The 21,628-nt window shown below is 43.1% G+C and overlaps 1 protein-coding gene across 1 annotated transcript in view; it reads left to right on the top strand.

Annotated features, from left to right (window-relative positions):
- LOC126262351 (lamin Dm0-like) overlaps window positions 1-21,411 on the top strand; it is a 34,504-nt gene extending 13,093 nt beyond the window's left edge. The window contains exons 5-10 of the mRNA XM_049958926.1: window positions 341-481; window positions 561-766; window positions 903-1,134; window positions 18,467-18,688; window positions 18,770-18,892; window positions 20,188-21,411. Of these exons, the coding sequence (XP_049814883.1) occupies window positions 341-481; window positions 561-766; window positions 903-1,134; window positions 18,467-18,688; window positions 18,770-18,892; window positions 20,188-20,226 (963 nt within the window). The 3' untranslated portion in view covers window positions 20,227-21,411. The remainder of the gene's footprint in view (window positions 1-340; window positions 482-560; window positions 767-902; window positions 1,135-18,466; window positions 18,689-18,769; window positions 18,893-20,187) is intronic.
- Window positions 21,412-21,628: the final 217 nt, after the last annotated feature.

Consider the following 21,628-nt stretch of genomic DNA (forward strand, 5'->3'; position numbering starts at 1 on the left):
GTACTTTGTAGTTAACTTTTTATTCTGTAATGTGCATTGTTTATCACACATTATTGTTTTACTAATCATGGTAATTCTTGTGTAACATAAATTTGATGTTTTTAAATGGCAGCCTTAAATGTAAAAGAGAAAATTGTTTACAACTGCTTCTTTGCAAGCAGTTCATTACTATTATTTTAATAATATAAAAATTTTATACAAAAGTGGGATGGGTTAATAATTACTTATTTGCAGTCACAGTCTGGTGCTGTTGTGAGTTGTACCAACAAAGCCAAAGCAGTCTCATTTACTACAGCTTTTTCTGTAAAATTACTGTATGTGGTTTGTAATTTTCTGGTAGGTGAAGAGCCTACAGAATCAACTGCAACGCAACAGTGATGCTTCGTTGATGGCCGTAGATGAGCTCAGGCAGTCGCGCACAAGAATTGAGGGCCTCAATGGCAGGATTGCTGAACTGGAGTCAGCTAATGCATCTCTTCTGGTGAGACTTATCAACTGAAATGTATTGTGTACCTCACGATAGTTCCTGGATGTGTACTAAAGACTTTTCACTCCTACAGAGGCGTTTGCATGAGCTTGAGCAACTGTTGGATGAAGAGAGACATAAGTTTAAACTTGACCGTGATGTGTTGGAAAAGGAACTACAAGCCTTGCGTGATGAAATGGCAAATCAGTTGCAAGAATATCAAGACCTCATGGACATCAGAGTTGCTTTAGATCTGGAGATAGCTGCATACAGGAAATTATTGGAATCGGAAGAACAGAGGTGCCAGTTGTTTCCATATAAATTACCAAAACATGTATTTATCAGAAGTGCTTTATTTCAGATGTAATTTGCTTGCAAATTTCAAATGAAAGTGTGGTGACATTACGTTGATCCAATATTTCTGATACTGTTCCAGGTTGAACATAAGCCCAGGGCAGTCTCCCGCTTCTCCAGGGCGTGTGTCGAGAAGCACCCCACTGCGCAGAACTCCTGTGAGGGCACAAAAGCGCAAGCGCACTATGCTGGAAGAATCTGAGGAAGCCAGTCTTTCAGACTATAAAGTTAAGAGCAGTGCAAAAGGTGAAGTGCACATCACTGAAGTCTGCCCAGATGGCAGATTTGTCAGACTTCAGAATAAAAGTGGAAAGGTAGGTATTGACAGGAGGGAAGCACTTGTTGCTTCCTTGAGCTAATAGAGGGTAAAAAAGTTATTCACTAACCTGAATTGTATTATTTGTGACAGTTGTGCTCTTAGCAGCTTGTGGGCAGTGAATTGTATGTTAAGACTGTTAAATATGCAGCTGAATAATGCTAGCAGGAAATACTGGAAATACTGTGCGATATAGGTGTTCTTTGTAGTTTACGGTTACAACAGCTAAAATATTGTTGGATTTGATTCAGTAGCGATTTGATATCATGCTAGTTCTTTTTGTTTGACCATTTCATTTGATGCCGCAGTAAGACAAATCTGGATTGTCCAATTCTTACTGGAAGTAAGTGTAATAGTGGGTCATTTCATGTCAAAGGGACCAATATTAGTGTCTCCACTTTACCATCTCAAAATCTAATGAAATTTGGTGTGAAGGTTCTATATCGTCTTTTTATGGTTATATACCAAATTTCAGTTTAAGCATCTTCAGTAGTTGAATGTTTGGGGCCTTTTAATAATAGGCTCACTCACCTTCGCATCACATATGACGGTGCAAATGTGCAAAGTTCGCTAGATGTTTTAAAAGTTCTAGCAAATATTTGGTCATGTGCATTAATAAACATAAACTTTTTGTGCTGACTCACACCAAGGCAAAAATTATGGACATAGCCAAACATAAAGGTACAAGCCTCTGAAGTCGCTGAAAGATTTGTTGTAAAATTCGTAACCCCAAGGTTTTACTGGCCACAGCTAGTTTCTGTATGAACCAATGACACACTCTATAGGTTATTCCCACCTGTGATGTACATAGGGATTAAATGTACTTAACTTTGGATGCCTAAATGAAAAGATACGCATCTGCAAAATTTGCCAAAATTTCTATGTGCAAATTTTAGGGTACTTTTGGGGGCAATGTCTGAACTTTCCTTGTTCACTTTAAGCTTTCCAGGGTATATTGTTTAATTTCTGGATCTTGTCTTTTGGTGAATAAGAATACCTTTCCAAAGTAGGGAAAATGGATTATCGACAAACATAGAAAATTTGAAGTTGTAAATAAACATATGTATAACTTGCAGTGTCTCTTAATGAGATATTCCTGTGGCTCAGGGTAGGTAACTATGCCAACAATAAGTATTTTTATATTAGTTTTCTGTATAACATTACCTTGAAGAGAACGGTCTATTGACACCCAATCAACACGTATGTAGAAAACAACGTTATGAAACACAATTAGCTCTTCACTCTCATGTAGTGTTGAGTGCTGTTGAAAGGTTATTTCAAATTGATCCCGTATTTCTAGATTTCCAGAAGGCTTTTGACACTGTACAACTCCAGGTGCTTGTAATGAAGTTGTGTGCGTGTGGAATATCGTCTTATCATTGACTGGATTCATCATTTCCTGTCACAGTTCATCGTAGTTGACAAAGAGTAAAACAGAAGTGATTTTTGGCTTTCCACAAGGTAGTGTTATAGTTTTTTTGCTGTTTCTTATTTACATAGATGTTTTAGGAGACAATCTGAGCAGCTATCTCAGGTTGTTTGCAGATGATGCTGTTGTTTGACTAATAAGGTCATCAGAAGATAAAAACAAATTGCATAAGATTTAGAAAAGATATCTATATGGTGCAAAAATTGGAATATGTTGCTTAACGTGGCAAGGGACTCTAAATAATGAAAGGTGTGAAGTCATCTAAGAGTGCTAGAAGGAATCCATTAAATATTGATTACATGATAAGTCACGTCAAAGGGCCATAAATTTAACTAAATACCTAGGAATTAAGATTACAAACAACTGAAATTGGAAGGAACACACAGAAAATGTTGTGCGGAATGCTAACCTGACTGTTTTATTGCAGGACACTTAGAAAATATAACAGATCTAGTAGAGACTGCCTACACTATGCTTTTCTGTCCTCTTTTTAGAATACTGCTGTGCGGTGTGGGGTCCTTACCAGATAGGACTGACAGAGTACATAGAGAAAGTTCAAAGAAGGGCAGTATATTCTGCATTATCACAAAATAGGAGAGCACTGAAATATACAGGTTTTGGGGTGGAATCATTAAAACAAAGGTGTTTTTCATTGTGGAGCAATCTTCTCACGAAATTTCAATTATCAATCTTCTCCTCTGAATGTGGAAATACTTTGTTGATGCCAGTCTACATACGGAGTAAAGATCATAATAACAAAATAATGGGAATCAGAGCTCACGTGGAAGGATATAGGTGTTCGTTTTTTCTGTGTGCTGTGATTGGAATAAGAGAATTATTGTGAAGGTTGTTCAGTGAACCCTCTGTCAGGCGCTTAAATGTGATTTGCAGGGAATACATATAGATGTAGATGGATATGAATGTTAGAAAACCTCATAAAATACTCTTAACATAAAATACTCTTAACATTATGACAGTATTGTGAAAGTATGATTCCTACTCACCATATAGCAGAAATGCTTAGTCACAGAGCCACAACAGACTATCAGAAAGTGAGCTTTTGACCAACAAGGCAAACATTGAAAATAGGAGGGGGGGAGGGTGAGTGAGGGGTGTGTGTGTGTGTGTGTGTGTGTGTGTGTGTGTGTGTGTGTGTGTGTGTGTGTGTGTGTGTGTGTGTCGATGGAGGCCTTGTTGACCAAAAGCTCACTTTCTGATAGTATTTTTGTTGTGCCTATCTGCAACTCGGCATCTCTGCTATATGGTAAGTAGAAACTATCCTTTCCGTAACATTCTTAAAATTATAAAATCTAGAAGACTGAATGGAATGCTATGTTGCCTTAGAATGTTTTAACACTAGAATGCGTGGTGGTGCATATATCCATTGTCACTTTTTTCCATCGGCCTTATAAAGCAGCAATATTTTAATGCTTTATCCTCACAATGATACATTACTGAATCATGCCACTTTCAGTTGTTGCTTTCATTGTTGGCAATTTTAAAATGAGCAGTTACCTGTGCAGTTTCATTTTCCTTGTGACATTGTAAAATTGTAGTGCTGAATGTTTGAATCTTTAGTAGTCAGTAATCATTGTTGTAGCTGGAAATGTTGTAATAACTTGTGTATTTTATATACAAACAAGACAACCTGTTAAAAGTAAATTAAAAAAATTGCGAGATTTTAAATGAATGATTAGTATGAATCAATGTAACATCATTTAAGTTATGCTTCAGAACTTGCATGGAAAATTCAAAATTGCTTGTTATCAGTTAATAAATTATTGTATAAAATGAATAAAGACCCCCTTGCTCCCAGCTTCTACTTTGATGGATCTGGTGGAACTGATTGTCATGCCCTCACCATTCTGTTATGGCCAAAGTCACATACGACCAGTTAAGGAAATGTCACCAATGGACAAGGAGCTTCCATGATTTAGCTCTGTGCTTGATTTTACTGAAGATGCTCAAATTTGTCCATACTATAATGCCTTGTTGAAGAGAAAATTGCAATTCCTGCAGAAGACTTACTGCAATGCAATTTGGTAAAGCAAAATGCTAAACCAAGAAGGCTCTAACACCAGTAACCACTGCAGTGTCTGATGTAGGTTGAAGTTACTGACTAATGAATTTTTAAAATTGGTCAGAAAATTTAAGTAGCCCATAAAGGCTCGTCCACCAGGTTAAGCAAGGATCACCATCCAGTGAAGACATGGATGTTGGTGAAGCTTGCTTTACTGCTAATACTTCATTATCATCACTTCGAGAGTTACTATTAAAACTTCAGATCAGCAGAAGGGCTTCAACAGGGTATATAGTGCAAAGTTCTTAAAGCCCAAAGCAGCGTTACTAATGTAACTTCCACAGTTGCTATTGTGAGCCAGATACAAATGGAAGAGTCTCTTAAAGTAAAGACATGGACATCTTCACTGAAGAACTAAAGATTAAGCTTTAGATTTCAAGCAATTGCAGTAAACTTAGTTTTGACCCTCACCCCAAATAGCTGCACTACTGAACAAAGGCTAAATAGTTTGCTGTTTCAACTAAAATGGTGAAGAAGGCTAGGAAACTAAAGGTTGATGGTGTGATTTTTGGCAACACCTGCAAACCAAAAAGAGAACAAGCTCAGTGACAAAGAAAAACAAAATGTCCTCATGTTTTGAGAATAAGTTTCTCATTTGTGCCCATGCAAAAAGGATTGTTTCAGTAAGAATAAATGGGAAAAGATTCTCAAGCAGAAGTGCCTACTCATTTGTATCCAGAAAGAAATGCTCATTGCATATTTTTAGCTGTATGGAAATAAATTGAACTTATCAGAATTTTCTGAGCTCAGGCCAAAATGATGTAACACAGTGGTGCTTCTGGATCCCATTCATTATGTGTGTACACAATTCAATAAAATGTCAAATGAATGTTTTTGTCAAATGAATGTTGGTTTCAGTGAGGTACATCAAAGATGACTAAAAGATCAAGAGTGTATGAAGATTGGAATCGAAAGATTTTATGGTACAGTGTTGTCAGAAATGTCCAGAAAAATTGCAGTAGATGCTCTTTTTAGACAATTTTGAATACTAAAACCCTGAAGAAACAATGGAATGCAAGCAATGGATCCATACTGACACACATTGGAAACATATCAGAGAACTGTCGAAGATTGCATGGAGTCACAGATTTTGAAAATTACTGTTTTAAGAAGCCATCACTTTGTGTCTAAACATCAAAGTTTATACCTTAAGCAGCTAAAAGCAAACCATGCAGAAAGTGAATTACATTGATGGATTTTGCTGAGAGTTACTCATTTGTTGTTTAAGAAGCTGTGCAAGGATTTTATTGGGAAACAAGTCAGGCCACATTACATGTATTTACTTTGTTGGAAAACATGTCAAAGTATTACTATTTTAATGAAAATAATCAATTGCTGACAATATAATGTAACTGGTACATAAAAAAAAATCCACTCACCAAGTGACCACATGTGAACACACACATAAAAAAGGTGTGTGTGTGTGTGTGTGTGTGTGTAAGAGGAGTGAAAGAGAGAGACTGAAGAGGTTTAGGGAAAGGGGTAGGAAAAATCACTCAGAACCCCAGTCATTGGAGACTTACTGACTGGGATGAGGAGGAGAGACTGATTGCTGGGGACAATACGGGATGAGATTTGAAAACCTGAGAGCTTAAAGGTGGAAGACGGGGTAATGTAAGAGAGATTACTTCTAAAACACTAAATGCATTGTATTTAAAAGAGGTGGAAGGCGGACAGTGAAAAATACACAATCAGAAAATGAAAGATGTAGGAAATGAAAATGGAGAGAAGAAAGGAGCAGTTGCTGTGAAGAAATGCTAAGATAGAAGAAATTGACATAAATTAAGGCCAGGTGGGTGGTATGGAGTTCTGAGAAACTGGTGTGTGGGGGAAGAATCCAGACACGTGTGGTGAAACAATCCAGACACGTGTGGTGAAACAGCTGCTGAGGTCGTGACTGTCATGGTATAGAGCATACCCTGCCAGTTACGGAGCTTTTATAGATGGTGGTAAGAGGGTGCACAAGGCAAGTTTTGCAGGGAGAATGGTCACAAGGTTAGAAGCCATAAGTATTGGAGATGGATGCAGGAGCAGCATGGGGTCTGACTAGGATATTGCAGGGATTGGGATGGTGTGTGATGGGCAAAACCTCAGACAGAATGGATCTCATTTCAGGGCATGATTTTAGGAAGTCATGGCCTATTTGAAGTAGCTGATAAATACATTAAAGACCAGTCTAATACTTAGTGACAAATGGTGTGATATCTTTGCGATATGGACTCACGGTGGGGTAGAGCTGTTAAAATTCCTGGAATCTCTAAATACCTTCTCCCAATTAAATTTCACAAGGTTCCTGTTTGGAATCCCATACTACTTAAAGTTGATCTCGTCCTCAGTGAAGGCAAGCTACACACTTTGGTCCACATTAAACTTACTAATATACAACAGTACTTAAATTCAAACATTCCCTCTCATAAGGCCTTGTCATTTCAGGCACACACATGTGTTCAGATGGTGACTCCTTATAGCAATACACCACCACTCTCACCTCACTTTAGCCTTCACTGGATGTAGTTACCCCACTAGCTTAGTTCAGTTTCCCAGGCCATAAGCCATGAAATACATCCCAGTACCACCCCCCCCCCCTTCCTGTCATCAGACTTTTTGCCAATGTAGTATTAAATTCCAAACACTCTCCAGTGTTTTTGAAGTGAGTGCATGTGACACTGTTGACAGTGACCAGTCAGATGAGGTCACTACGCTCAGCAGCTCCCTTAGTGCTTTAACAGAGGATCAGGCTGTTTGCCCTCTCTATTCCCTTCACCATTAGCAATACAAAACACAACAGTGCAGAGTACAAGCACTCACCAGTATCCACACCACATACTTGACACTTCATAACAGATTGGAGGAGGTCAGTGGCAAACCACCTCCCTTAGGACCTTGCTGAGAAGGTGATGCAAAATTCCTGCATCTACTCCCCTACACTCATTTCCTGAGTGTAGTATGGGACTAATTACAGTGAAAATTAGTGTTCCTTGTCCTACCTGTAGCGCTGTCAAGTATGGGTTGCACAACCCATGACAGGCTCGGCAATATACTAATTAGGGCTTTTATGCATTGGATTTGAAATCAGTGTCCTGCAGATTTTGTAATTATTAAACTCTGTGGGGGAAAATAATCTTGAAGCACCCTAGATCAGATAAGATCTCAGTTCATGGATGAGAAAATACTGCTGCTTCTCAATGGAAACAATTGCTAACTGAAATGCATGGAGTCACAGATTAGTCTATTTTGGGGGAAAATGAAGTTTTTGCAGACAAATATTCCACTGAAAAATCTATCAAGAATAAAAATATTATTTTATCTCCAATAACTTATTCGTGTTTAATCATTTTATGTGAACAGTTTAGTGTTTAGGCATCTAGTACAGCCAACTTTTAAGTGTGTGTGTGTGTGTGTGTGTGTGTGTGTGTGTGTGTGTGTGTGTGTAAAAAACCATTTACAAAATGCTAATTTTCCTCAACGTGGATGCTACATTTTTAGGTCTGTGAAAAATCTTGATAATCAGCTGAACAAACATCTGCTTCTGCTGAACATGGTATTTGGACCATTTTGAATGTATTTACTGTACCCTCAGTGACACTGTTGCTAATGCAAACAGTTGTCATGCTGGTAGTACTCGCCACTTTTCAGTATCATACAGGGAAATGTTGGCTTTGGTCCATTTCTCTCAAGCATTTGAGAGTATAGTGCAAATAAATTCATTTCCTATTTTGCCTGACTGCTAAATGTAGCATTTAAAGATGTTTCAATACAATTTGTGAAAACTGAACGATCTCACTCTGGAACTATTTGTCCTTTATAGTGTCACGAAATTCTTTCTACCTTTGCTGCTTGTAGTTTCAGGGCTCACTTTTTCTCATGGTTTGTTGCCAGTTACCAGCTCCATTGACCTTGGATTTGTGAAAATGCAGACAATAGTAAAGGTCATTGATATTAGTGAGTTCTCAAACTAACTTAATCAGTGTTAAGACAACTCTGAGGAAGTTAAACCTTTTGTGTTCTCTCTCTCTCCATTGCAATTCCTTCTGCACACATTCAAGATATATCAGATGTTCTGCTATTGTACATGTTGTTGTGTTAACTATACACAGTGTGAAAATTAAACATTTGGTACTTCTCGTGTTTTACTCAGCACCACTAATAGTTCCCAGCTTCTGAAGGATATGTGGAAAATGTTAGCCCACCACTGAAGTGTTTTTGTATCTAATAATGTAGCATCTTACATAAAATAATTAGCTTCATGGAACTGAAACAGTTGTTTACTAAAACACTTGTTTTTTGCACAGCTAATTTCCCCAACCAATGTGCCCTCCTGTTGCCTCAGATCTTGTTGCACACAGAATTGGTTGTCCTTACATCTTAATGAGAAAATGTAGTGGTAGATACTAGGAAGAATAGGCACTTGAACTGGGCACTGCATACATAACTTAGTTATGTCCGTACTTTGTCAACTAGCTCCAGTGCTGCAGTGATCCTACTATATTTGCCATGTTTGTCCTAACGGCAAATACCTACTATCAGGTCTTATGAGTTAGTTTTCAGTTGGCTACTTTCCAGTTACCATATCAAACACAGTTGGTCTCTTCTTGTGTAAATTATTATGCTAACTTAAGTTGTCTTGGTGTCATTAACTGGAGAAACAGTATTAAAGACACTTTTCGTTGCTGTACATATTCTATAGATTTATTATTACTTGGTGCACATAGATGTGGAACAAGTCAAAACATGTAAATCGTATGTTCATGTCATTAACAATCACATAGTTAGAAATGCAAATTTCATGTATTATCTAAACGGAGTTTGGTTTTTTAAGTGCAAAGAGCATTCTCATGGCCTTTATAAGGCAATGTAATTAAAGCAGCAAGAGACATTAAAATGGAAAATAGTTTCTTGTTAAAGAATTCATCTAGAGGGTAAACCAACAACTCCTTTAGCTTATTTTTAAAGCATGATTACCTTGTAATATGTAGTATTACTTGGAAATACGTTAAATGCTTTTGTGCTGATGTATTTTATGCCTTTTTGCACCAGGGATGAAGTCCTCAGTTTGGTCATTTTTCCTTCTTGTGCTATTGTTGTATGACTCATTTGTTACATATTGAAGATTGTGAAGCACGAATGTTAAGACTGAAGAGAATGTGAGTTAGTAGTAATTATCCCTGCTTTGTTAAAGAGTTTAAGGAATGAGATTTGTGGAGGCTATTTACTCTGACAGGCTTTCTGAATGGTTTAGACATCAGTGAATTGCCCAACTAATTCCATAATCTTAATGCATCAGTGAATGGAAGTAGCCAAAATGGGCCATCTTGAGTTGGTGAGGTGTCAAGAGTTAGATATCTGTATGGCAAATGTTGGTGAGCTAAGCCTTTCAAAGTTTAGAGGACATGTTGCCTGTTAAGCCTGTTATCTATATGGATACTTAAGTATTTTGAACAATATACCCTTTGTATCTGCTGGCTCTCTTGTGGGCTGTTGTAATCAGAATGAAACTTTATGTAACTAGCTTCATTCAGGTTTATTACTAGAGAATTCTGAGCCAGTTCAGAATATCTGCAAGTAACTGTTTATTACACAAGTAAGAAATATCAGGGGAACAAGGGCAGATATTTCGGGACTCCATAATGTACCATTGTCCAGTTGTCATTGTTTATCCATCCTACCTGCATTTTTACACTTAACACAATTTTCTTTTGTCTGTCCTGTAGAAAAAACTTTAGTCAGGTACCCAATTATTCTCCTGTTCTGTAGTTGTACAGTTCTATAAATGTCCCATGATACTCTGAGAAAACCCTTAAACAAATGCTGTAAAAAAAAAAATATGCCAACAGCAAACATCTTGCCAAGTCATTCCAAAATGTTACATATTAATGAAAATGTATGGTTCTAGAGATATCAGTTCTGAATCCAAATTGGTTTTTATTTTTCGAAATTGGGCCTTATTTTAAAGTTGTCAAGCTGATTCACAATTGTGATGTACATTATCCAAGGACTTTAGAAAATGCAGTCTGAAAGGAGATAGGACAGTAACTTATAAAACTTGTGACGTGTGTGTGTGTGTGTGTGTGTGTGTGTGTGTAGAGGGTCTTCATAGTAATACATTGCATACTGTTTGGGAAGGTAGCTTGATTTAGAAAGGTGTTGAATATGTGAACCAGAACTTAACAGCTTTTAGCAGTTTGCTTGAAATACTGTCAAAATCAGTGCGGAGTTTTTACATTTTAAAGAAATGGTTTTCTTACTCCCTGTGCTGTGTCCCCCTGCAGGTCCGGGGTAAGAATAGGCCTGAGGTATTACTGCCTGTCGTAAGAGGCGATTAAAAGGAGTTTAAACTGTTTCGGTCTCCTAGTAGTAGGTCCGCCTTGGGGTTTGACCTCCGTTTTTCAAAATTCTACAGAAGTACGAGCCTTTTGGGGAAGGACGTGGTGTATCACTGGTCCTCAGTGCACTAAGACCTTGGCACTCAGCATTGTAATGATGTTGTAACCGCACCCACTATTCCTCAAATTGGGCCTAAACGCCTGATGGTTTGCACAAGTTAGGCCCATAGTGCGTCCCCATCTGCACCTACGATCATGATGAACCTTCCATGGCACCTGAAATCCAGCACGGTAGCCAGCCCATTGTGGTGGGGTCGTCATGTACCCTCTAGGTTGTAGCCCCCTGACAACACAGGGATCGTACTGCCGATACGTGAACTGCACCCTCCCCACGTCGGCCAAGGAGTAGATGCCCGTCTCCTTGGGGCATCGGGACTCCCGGCAACGGTCATCCTGCCAGGTGGCCCTTGCTGAGGCTGGGTGGCGCCCGTGGGGAGAGCACCTGGTCGGAGTGGGTGGTATCGGGGCGGACGTTTCGCAGATGAAACGTCAACATGTATCAGGTCACTCTGCGGCAGAGTCTTTTAAAAAGAAAGGTACTGTCTCTGGTTCTGGTTCTCCTGCCCTTTCCCCCTTGGCCACTCTCTGGGAGGAAGGACAGGCCCGCCGGCTTGGGGCGAAGTACTTACCCCGCTATTTAGTCTGTTCTCGGACCGATGGGGGGGACGTTCGCCACCTCCAAGCCCATGTTGTTTGTCCAGCACATCGAGGACATCTTCGGGGAAATTGAGGCTCACAGTAAAATGAGTTCGGGGTCCATTCTTATAAAGACCGCCTCCGCCACACAGTCGGCGGCGCTCCAGACATGCGACAGACTAGGGGACATCCCAGTGTCTATTGTCCCGCATCTGGCACTGAATAGGATGCAGGGGGTTATTTTTCATCGGGACCTCCTGCTGCAATCTGATGAGGAGCTCAGGGCCAACCTGGAGCGCCGAGGCGTGCATTTCGTCCGGCGAGTCCAGCGCGGCCCCAAAGACCGTCGCATCGACACCGGAGCCTTTATCCTCGACTTCGAGGGGGATGTTCTCCCAGAGAAGGTAAAGGTGATGTGCTACTGGTGCGACGTGCGACATTATGTCCCGCCTCCTATGCGCCGCTAACGGTGTTTGCGCTTTGGGCACATGTCGTCACGGTGTGAGGCTGAGCCCCTTTGTGGCGATTGCGGACGTCCTCTTCGTGAGGAACATACACGCACCCCACCACCTCGGTGCGTCAATTGTCCTGGCATGCACTCGCCTAGATCTTTAGACTGCCGCGTGTATCAGAAGGAGAAGAAGATTCAAGAATTAAAAGCTTTGGGTCTCGTCTCTTATTCTGAGGCCAGGAAGAAGTATGACCGCCTCCATCCCGTGACGTTGACAACTAGTCGTGACCACTCCTTCCACAGTATCCTCACCCCTCTCCTGTCACCCCCTACACCTCCTCACCCCATCCGGGGCTATGCCTCCGCCTCCCAAATCCCTCCCTTCCAAATCCTCCTCCCTCGCGGCCCCTGCCCCCTCTGCTCCGGGGGCCACCCTTCCTCCTCCCCCTCCCCCCCCCCTCGCTTCTCAGGCGTCCATCGGGGAAACGTTCCGGACCCCGGCTTCTGAGGTCCGGCGTTCCAACACGGACCCCGCATGTGAGGACCTTCTTCGGGTCCAGCCCACCATCCCCGTGCCTCATTGGACTTCCAAGAAGGCCTCCAAGAAGAAATCTTTATCCCCTCTCCACCCCGGCGTGTTTCGTCTTGACGCTCCATCCGTGAGTCGCTGCTCCCAGCCGTCCTCAGTTTTGCCATGACGCTCTGCTGCCAGGCGCTCAGCTCGCCTCTCGTCGGCGAATGATGCTGCCCCTCCTACGCAACCCAGGAAAGCAGCTGCCGCTGGCGACGACTCGATGGAACAGGATCCGCCTCCCGCCAGTTGTAGCGTTGTTCCCTCGACACCTGGCCCTCCGCGGCCGTCGAGGTGACCAGCTCTTCACCAGTTTCGTTCCACCTCTTTTCTGACTAGCGATGGCTTTGTTACATTGGAACATAAGAGGTATTCGATCTAATCGGGAGGAATTAAAACTGCTCCTCCGCCTGCACTGTCCGCTCGTCCTTGGTCTCCAGGAAACCAAGTTGCGCCCAACTGACCGTATTGCTTTTACCCACTATACCTCGGAGCGGTCTGAGCTCCCCCCTGTGGACGGTATTCCAGCTCATGGTGGGGTCATGTTGCTCGTTCGGGACGATGTCTATTCTGTCCGCTCCCCCCCTGCGGGTCCGGGGTAAGAATAGGCCCGAGGTATTCCTGCCTGTCGTAAGAGGAGACTAAAAGGAGTTTCAATGGTTTCGGCCTTCCGTGTGATGGTCCCCCTTGGGGTTTGACCTCCATTTTTCAAAATTCTGCAGAAGTAAGAACCTTTTGGGGGAGGACACCTTACGTGGTGTACCACTGGTCCTTGGTGCACTAAGACCTTGGCACTCATCATTGTAACAGCGTTGTCACCATACCCACTATTCCTCAAATTGGGCCTAAACGCCTGATGGGTTGTACAAGTTACACCCATAGTGCGTCCCCATCAGCACCTACGATCATGATGAACTTTCCATGGCACCAGAAATCCAGCAAGGTAGCCAGCCCGTTGTGGTGGGGTAGTCATGTACCCTCTAGGTTGTAGCCCCCTGACAACATAGGGATCGTACTGCTGATACCTGAGCTGCACCCTCTCCACGTCGACCAAGGAGTAGATGCCCATCTCCTTGGGGCATCAGGACTCCCGGCAATGGTCATCCTGCCAGGTGGCCCTTGCTGAGGCTGGGTGGCGCCCGTGGGGAGAGCCCCTGGTCGGAGTGGGTGGTATCAGGGCGGACGTTTCGCAGGTGAAATGTCAACACGTATCAGGTCGCTCTGCAGCAGAGTCTTTCAAACGGAAAGGTACTGTCTCTAGTTCCGGTTCTCCTGCCCTTTCCCCTTGGCCACTCCCTGGGAGGAGGGACAGGCCCGCCGGCTTGGGGCGAAGTACTTCCCCCGCTATTTGGCTTGTTCTCGAACCGATGGGGAACGTTCGCCACCTCCAAGCCCATGTTCTTTGTTCAGCACATTGAGGACATCTTCGGGGAACTCGAGGCTCTCAGTAAGATGCGTTCGGGGTCCGTTCTTATAAAGACCACCTCCGCCACACAGTCGGCGGCGCTCCAGGCGTGCGACCGCCTAGGGGATATCCCAGTGTCCATTGTCCCGCATCTGGCACTAAATAGGACGCAGGGGGTTATTTTTCATCGGGACCTCCTGCTGCAATCTGATGAGGAGCTCAGGGCCAACCTGGAGCGCCGAGGCGTGCATTTCGTCCGGCGAGTCCAGCGCGGCCCCAAAGACCGTCGCATCCACACCGGGGCCTTTATCCTCGCCTTCGAGGGGGACGTTCTCCCAGAGAAGGTAAAGGTGATGTGCTACCGGTGCGACGTGCGACCTTACGTCCCGCCTCCTATGCGCTGTTTTCGGTGTTTGCGCTTTGGGCACATGTCGTCACGGTGTGAGGCTGAGCCCCTTTGTGGCGATTGTGGATGTCCTCTTCGTGAGGAACATACATGCACCCCACCACCTCGGTGCGTTAATTGTTCTGGCATCCACTCGCCTAGATCCTCAGACTGCCCCGCATATCAGAAGGAGAAGATACAAGAACTAAAAACTTTGGATTCTGAGGCCAGGAAGAAGTATGACCGCCTCCATCCCGTGCCGTTGACCACTTCGTTTGCCTCAGTTGTGTCCCCTCCTTCTGCGGTATCCTCACCCCTATCCTGTCCCCCCCTCCGCCTCCTCCCCCCATCCGGGGTCTCTGCCTCTGCCTCCCAAATCCCCCCTTCCAAATCCTCCTCCCCCGTGGCCCCCGCCCCCTCTGCCCCAGGGGCCACCCTTCCGTACCCCCCCCCCCCCACCCCACCCCACCCCACCTCTTCTCAGGCGACCATCAGGGAAACGTTCCGGACCGCAGCTTCCGAGGTCCGGCGTTCCATAACAGACCCCGCGCGTGAGGACCTTCTTCGGGTCCAGCCCACCGCACCTGTGCCTCCTCGGGCTTCCAAGAAGGCCCCCAAGAAGTAGTCTCTATCCCCCTCTCCACCCCGGCGTGTTTCGTCTGACGCTCCATCCGTGAGTCGCTGCTCCCGGCCGTCCTCAGTTTCGCCGGGACGCTCTGCTGCCAGGCGCTCAGCTGGCCTCACGTCGGCAAATGATGCTGACCCTCCTACACAACCAGGGATAGCGGCCGCAGCTGGCGACTACTCGATGGAACAGGATCCGCCTCCCGCCGGTTGTAGCGTTGTTCCCTCAAAACCTGGCCCTCCGCGGGCCAGCTCTTCCTTCGTCTCGTTCCCCCTCTTTTTTGACTAGCTATGGCCTTGTTACATTGGAACATAAGAGGTATTCGATCTAATCGGGAGGAATTGCAACTGCTCCTCCGCCTGCACTGTCCGCTCGTCCTTGGTCTCCAGGAAACCAAGTTGCGCCCGACTGACCGTATTGCCTTTACCCACTATACCGTGGAGTGGTATGACCTCACCCCTGTGGACGGTATCCCAGCTCATGGTGGGGTCATGTTGCTCGTTCGGGACGATGTCTATTACCATCCCATCCCGTTGACCACCCCACTCCAAGCAATAGCTGTCCGTATTACTCTTTCTGCTTTTACTTTTTCAGTTTGTACCATCTACACTCCATCGTCATCCGCTGTTAGTCGGGCTGACATGATGCACCTGATTGTTCAGCTTCCCCCGCCGTTTTTATTGTTTGGCGACTTCAATGCCCATCATCCCCTTTGGGGCTCTCCTGCATCCTGTCAAAGAGGCTCACTCTTGGCGGATGTCTTCAACCATCTCAATCTTGTCTGCCTCAATACTGGCACCCCGACTTTCCTCTCGGACTCTACTCGTACCTACTCCCACTTGGACCTCTCGATCTGTTCTACCACTCTTGCCCGTCGGTTCGAGTGGTATGTCCTTTCTGACACCTATTCGAGCGAGAGCGACCACTTCCCCTGTGTCGTTCGTCTCCTGCACCACACCCCATCCCCACGTCCTTAGAGCTGGAACATACCGAAAGCTGACTGGGGACTTCACTCCTCCCTGGCGACCTTTCCGGACCACGATTTTCTCAGTTGTGATGGTCAGGTCGAATACCTCACGGCTGTTGTCATCAATGCTGCCGAACGTTCCATTCCTCGTACTACCTCTTCTTCACGTCGCGTTTCCGTCCCCTGGTGGAACGAGGCTTGTAGAGACGCTATCCGTGCTCGATGGCGTGCTTTACGCTACTTTCGCCGCCATACTACGTTGGCAAATTGTATTGGATACAAACGACCCCAAGCGCCATGCCGTAGTCATCAAAGACAGCAAAAAAGCTTGTTGGGCCTCTTTCACCAGCTCCTTTAACAGTTTTACTCCCTCTTCTGTCGTATGGGGTCGCCTGCGCCGGCTGTCAGACATTAAGGCCCACTCCTCGGTACCTGGCCTGACCTCAGGTAATGAGGTCCTCGTTGATCCTGTGGCTGTCTCCAACGCCTTCGGCCAGTTTTTCGCGGAGGTTTCAAGCTCCGGCCATTACCACCCTGCCTTCCTTCCCAGGAAAGAGGCAGAAGAGGCTCGGCGACCTTCCTTCCACTCGCTGAATCTGGAAACTTATAATACCCCCTTTACTATGCGGGAGCTCGAACGTGCACTTGCACTGTCCCGGTCCTCTGCTCCAGGGCCAGATGCCATTCACGTTCAGATGCTGGCACACCTTTCTCCGGCAGGCAAAAGCTTCCTTCTCCGTACCTACAATCGCGTCTGGACCGAAGGTCAAGTCCCCATGCGTTGGCGTGACGCCGTCGTTGTTCCTATACCCAAACCCGGGAAGGATAGACACCTTCCTTCTAGTTACCGCCCCATTTCTCTTAAAAGCTGTGTCTGTAAAGTGATGGAGCGATGGTTAACGCTCGGTTAGTTTGGATTCTTGAATCTCGACGGCTACTTACCAATGTTCAATGCGGCTTTCGTCGCCACCGCTCCGCTGTTGACCACCTTGTGACCTTGTCGACATTCATGATGAACAACTTTTTGTGAAAGCGCCAAACGGTCGCAGTGTTCTTCGATTTGGAGAAGGCTTATGATACCTGTTGGAGAGGAGGTATCCTCCGCACTATGCACGGGTGGGGTCTACGCGGTCGCCTGCCCCTTTTTATTGATTGCTTTTTAACAGATCGACAGTTTAGGGGACGTGTGGGTTCCGTATTGTCAGACTTATTCCTCCAGGAGAACGGAGTGGCTCAGGGCTCCGTCTTGAGCGTAGCCCTTTTTGCCATAGCGATTAATCCAATTAAGGATTGCATTTCACCTAATGTCTCAGGCTCTCTTTTTGTCGATGACTTCGCGATCTACTGCAGTGCCCAGCGAACATGCCTCCTGGAGCACTGCCTTCAGTGTTGTCTAGACAGCCTATACTCGTGGAGAGTGGTAAATGGCTTCCGGTTCTCTGAAGAGAAGACGGTTTGCATCAACTTTTGGCGATATAAAGCGTTCCTTCCGCCATCCTTACATCTCGATCCAGTTGTTCTCCCATTTGTGGAAACAACTAAGTTTCTAGGGCTCACACTGGACAGGAAACTGTGTTGGTCCCCGCACGTCTCTTATTTGGCTGCCTGTTGTACACGTTCCCTTAATGTCCTCAGAGTTCTTAGTGGTTCATCTTGGGGAGCGGATCGCACTGTCCTGCTTCGCTTGTATCGGTCCATAGTCCAATCAAAGCTGGATTATGGGAGCCTCGTCTACTCGTCTGCTCAGCCATCCCTCTTACGCCATCTCAACTCCGTCCACCATAGGGGGTTACGTCTTGCGACCGGAGCTTTCTACACTAGTCCCGTCGAGAGTCTTTGTTACCAGAATTACTAATTTTTTGAGCTTAAATACAAACTTCCAGACTTGACTCAGTATTTTAACTGGATGGGGTAGTCTGATGTATTGATTCAATGGCAGGTCTTGCCTTATGTTGAATGCAGTCTTGGTATCAGTGGTGACCCATGAAATTTTGGAGTATTTTGCTAGGGCCTTATGTCCTTTCCTTGAAGGCACTTTAAAATATCAATGCCAATACATTACTGACAAGTTGTACTTCCAATTAGCATTATTGAAATTATACAAAGGGCTCCGATGTGTCTTGGATACATGAATTTGTCTGAATAGTTAAATATTAATTGGCCTAAATTCTCTACAGTGCAGCCTTTTTAATTCTCATAAATAATAGGACTGTTAATAGTGAGCCTTTGTCCACCAGTCGGACAATTCTGTGCTTGACTGTTAAATTAACAATGTTCATATGTTCTCCCATAACACAGTCTTATAAACCTATGAATATAATTTGATAGTTGTATTTGGACTGACAGTCAATATTTTTCCACTGTAAAGAGAAGACTGTATATTTCTGTCTTTTCACAGGAAGTGAATTTGAGTGGCTGGCAACTGATAAGACGTGCAGGTGATAATGAAACAGTTTTCAAATTTCACCGTAGTGTTAAAATTGAGGGTGGTGCTACCATCACTGTGTGGTCATCAGATGTAGGGCAGACACATGAGCCACCAAATAATATTGTGATGAAAGGACAGAAGTGGTTTGTTGGGGAAAGTATGATTACTACACTTTTGAACAACCAAGGAGAGGTACTGAATCTTGGTTACTAGTACAATATTAAATAGTTAGCTAATGTGTATTATGTAAAATAAAGCTTCTGCATTTTCCAGGAAATGGCAGTCAGTGAGCGCAAACGCCAAATATTGACCAGTTCATCATCCCATCACAGGGAAATCTCCTCTGGTTATGGTCACCATAGAACTTTTGATGGTGAAGAACTATATCACCAGCAGGTATTCAATATTTTATACTTTGTAGTTTATAAATGTCAATTGTGGAACTGCATACCTACTTTCAAGTAAGATGTCAGCCTTTACAGTTCTGAATTAGGTACTGGGGGTGGGGGGGAGAGAAGTCCAAAATCTGAAGCATTCTTTTTCTGTAACTGTACACTATGTAGTGAGTAGCAGTCTCTTTTCCTTGTTATTAAGTAGAAAATGCAGGAAAATAGCCACTTAGGATAAAGTTTACTTTATATGTTTCCCAAACATACAAGCTAGTAATGTTTTGTAAAGACATTGATGAGCTTCCCAGAGTGTCACATCTGGTTTTCATTAGTCAGCAGAATCCACATTCCCCAAAAGGTAATTGTGATTTCAGATAAAGTAAATCTGAGGAATGATCTGATATTTTATTTGTCTTTAAACAAAGATTGGCAGATCAGTTGGAAGATTACTGCTCAACAATATGGTACTTAAGCATGTCACCTATGCATTATATGTATATGTGACTGCTGGATGGCAGCTGATGAACACAGCATGGAAGTTACGGATCTGTAACATGTTCAGTTAGATACTCAGGACAGATTGTAGTGTGTTTATGGAGTAGAAATGATTGGCTCTTAAGTTCATTTTGTGTGTCCTTTAGTATTATCACCACCTTTCTTCACCAATTAACTTAAGTCTTTCTGATGGAAATTTGAGAGGAACTTAATGTTTAGCCACTGTAAATTAAATGTAGCCTTGTAATATTAAAACTGTTAGAACACACTGCAATGGACTCAGTTAGTATCCCACTGTACCAACAAATAAGTTAGCACAATCCTCCCCTGGCCATCTGAAATAAGATTTTCTGTGGTTTCCACAAATAAAGGCAAATTTCAGGATAGCTCCTCAAACTGAAGCACAGTGTTTCCTTCCCTGTGCTTATCTTATCATAGCTTCCCCTCAGCCTCATGATTTTAACATAAGTTTAATCACACTTTCAAAATGTAAGTTTTTAAATATTGTAGCAATGGTGTATTTGGGTACTTTATATTCCCACAATCACTTGTCCTCAGACAGCCATAAAATATTTGACAGGAAAAGTACTCTTCTACAATCTGCATTTCCTCTTGATGCAAGTGTACTCACATCAGTATTTAGACTGACAGCGACTTGAGTTCCCTATTACAGTTTGTTCAGTGTGAACTGGGGTTAGAAAATGATTTTCAACTAGATCCTTCCCTTGCTATGTTTTCTCTGTACCCATTGCAAGTAACTTCTAAGTTATGTTCAAATATTCCAGCAAGATTTCTTCTTTCTTTCAGGGTGATCCTCAAGGAGAAGATAGATGCCGGATAATGTGAAGATGGGAGCTGTGAATGTCTAAATTTAGATAGATCCCATGAGAGGTGGAAAATACCCTGCAAGAAGGGTGCATTAGGTCTCTAATTTTATTTGGGGAAAAAGGAAATGTTTATAAAATGTATGAATTAACGGTTGGTGCTCTAGGGATGTTTGGACTGACCTGGATAAGCTTTTTTGTTGTGTGGGCTCTTGTGGTAAAGTATATGGGAGTGTGCTGGTGCCCATGATAGTCTGTGACTCCTTTATGCCGGGTGTTCACACAAGTACAAAATACTGTGCATCATCATTCATTTTCATGATAGTGCTGTCAATACGTTTTTGATGTTTTTTGTGTGTGTAGCATAGATTTTGTATTGAAATTGAAACATATTTATAAGCATTTGACTCATAAGTATCTTCATTCCCCATGGGATAATTTATTATACAGCACAGAAACTGTGCTGATTACATATACTTCTGTAATTTATTTGCATTGTTCCTTGCCCAGTAATTTAATAATACGGAACTTATTTTTGTACTGACTTAAATACTGAAGGCCTCCCTTAGGCTCTGTGAATTGACAGTGGCTCAAGCTCAGTATGATGATTCTGAGCTGCCCTGCAGGCAGTCCATATCATCCCCCCATATTTCCTTCCAAGTGTATAACATCACCTAAACTTTCCAGTTTCATTTCATTTTAATATTTTATTGTACTCATTCTCATTTCATATGTAACTTTGTTAATATTTGTAGAACTTTTCTGAAAGTTCCATACTTTTAAGAGTGAAGATCAAAGTGCAAGTGAAGTTTTCAGCATATTTTAGTCACTTTGATAATAGACTACTTTTAATGGTTTTTGAATGTGCAGAAAACATTGATTTGATGGTCAATAGTTTACAAAAAGACGCTTCAGTTGTGCTGTACTATTTGTATACATCCATAACTTTTGTGTTTGGATAATATTGTTTTGGAAAAGATTTTATCTCTAAATATCAAACATTCCCTTGCACTTATTATAGTAAGAATATTATAGTATAATGACACTTCTATCTGCCTGAAATGCTTCATGGGGATGGAATTGTGATAGGAGATAATTATTTGCAAACTTGAAATGTTAACAAAGCCACAATATTCTTTATACTAACAATATTTAACAGATGCACGTTAAGGTGGATTTATAATGAAAAATAAAACTATCACACCAATGTGCCTTCAGTATTATTCAGTTTTCCTAATTTTTATTTTTGCAGTATAGGAGAGCCACTTTTTAGGGTATTTCTTCAGAACTGATGTCTTAATTGTAAACGTGATTTGTCACAATTATTGAAGGTAGGTTTCTCTTGGCTAAAGTCTCAAACTAATTTTGTGAGCAGTGAAAAGCAAATCAGAAATTCAAAGTAAAAGAACAAATTTTGAATAAGC

This window comes from Schistocerca nitens, chromosome 6 (assembly GCF_023898315.1).
Source record: "Schistocerca nitens isolate TAMUIC-IGC-003100 chromosome 6, iqSchNite1.1, whole genome shotgun sequence".
NCBI lineage: Eukaryota > Metazoa > Arthropoda > Insecta > Orthoptera > Acrididae > Schistocerca > Schistocerca nitens.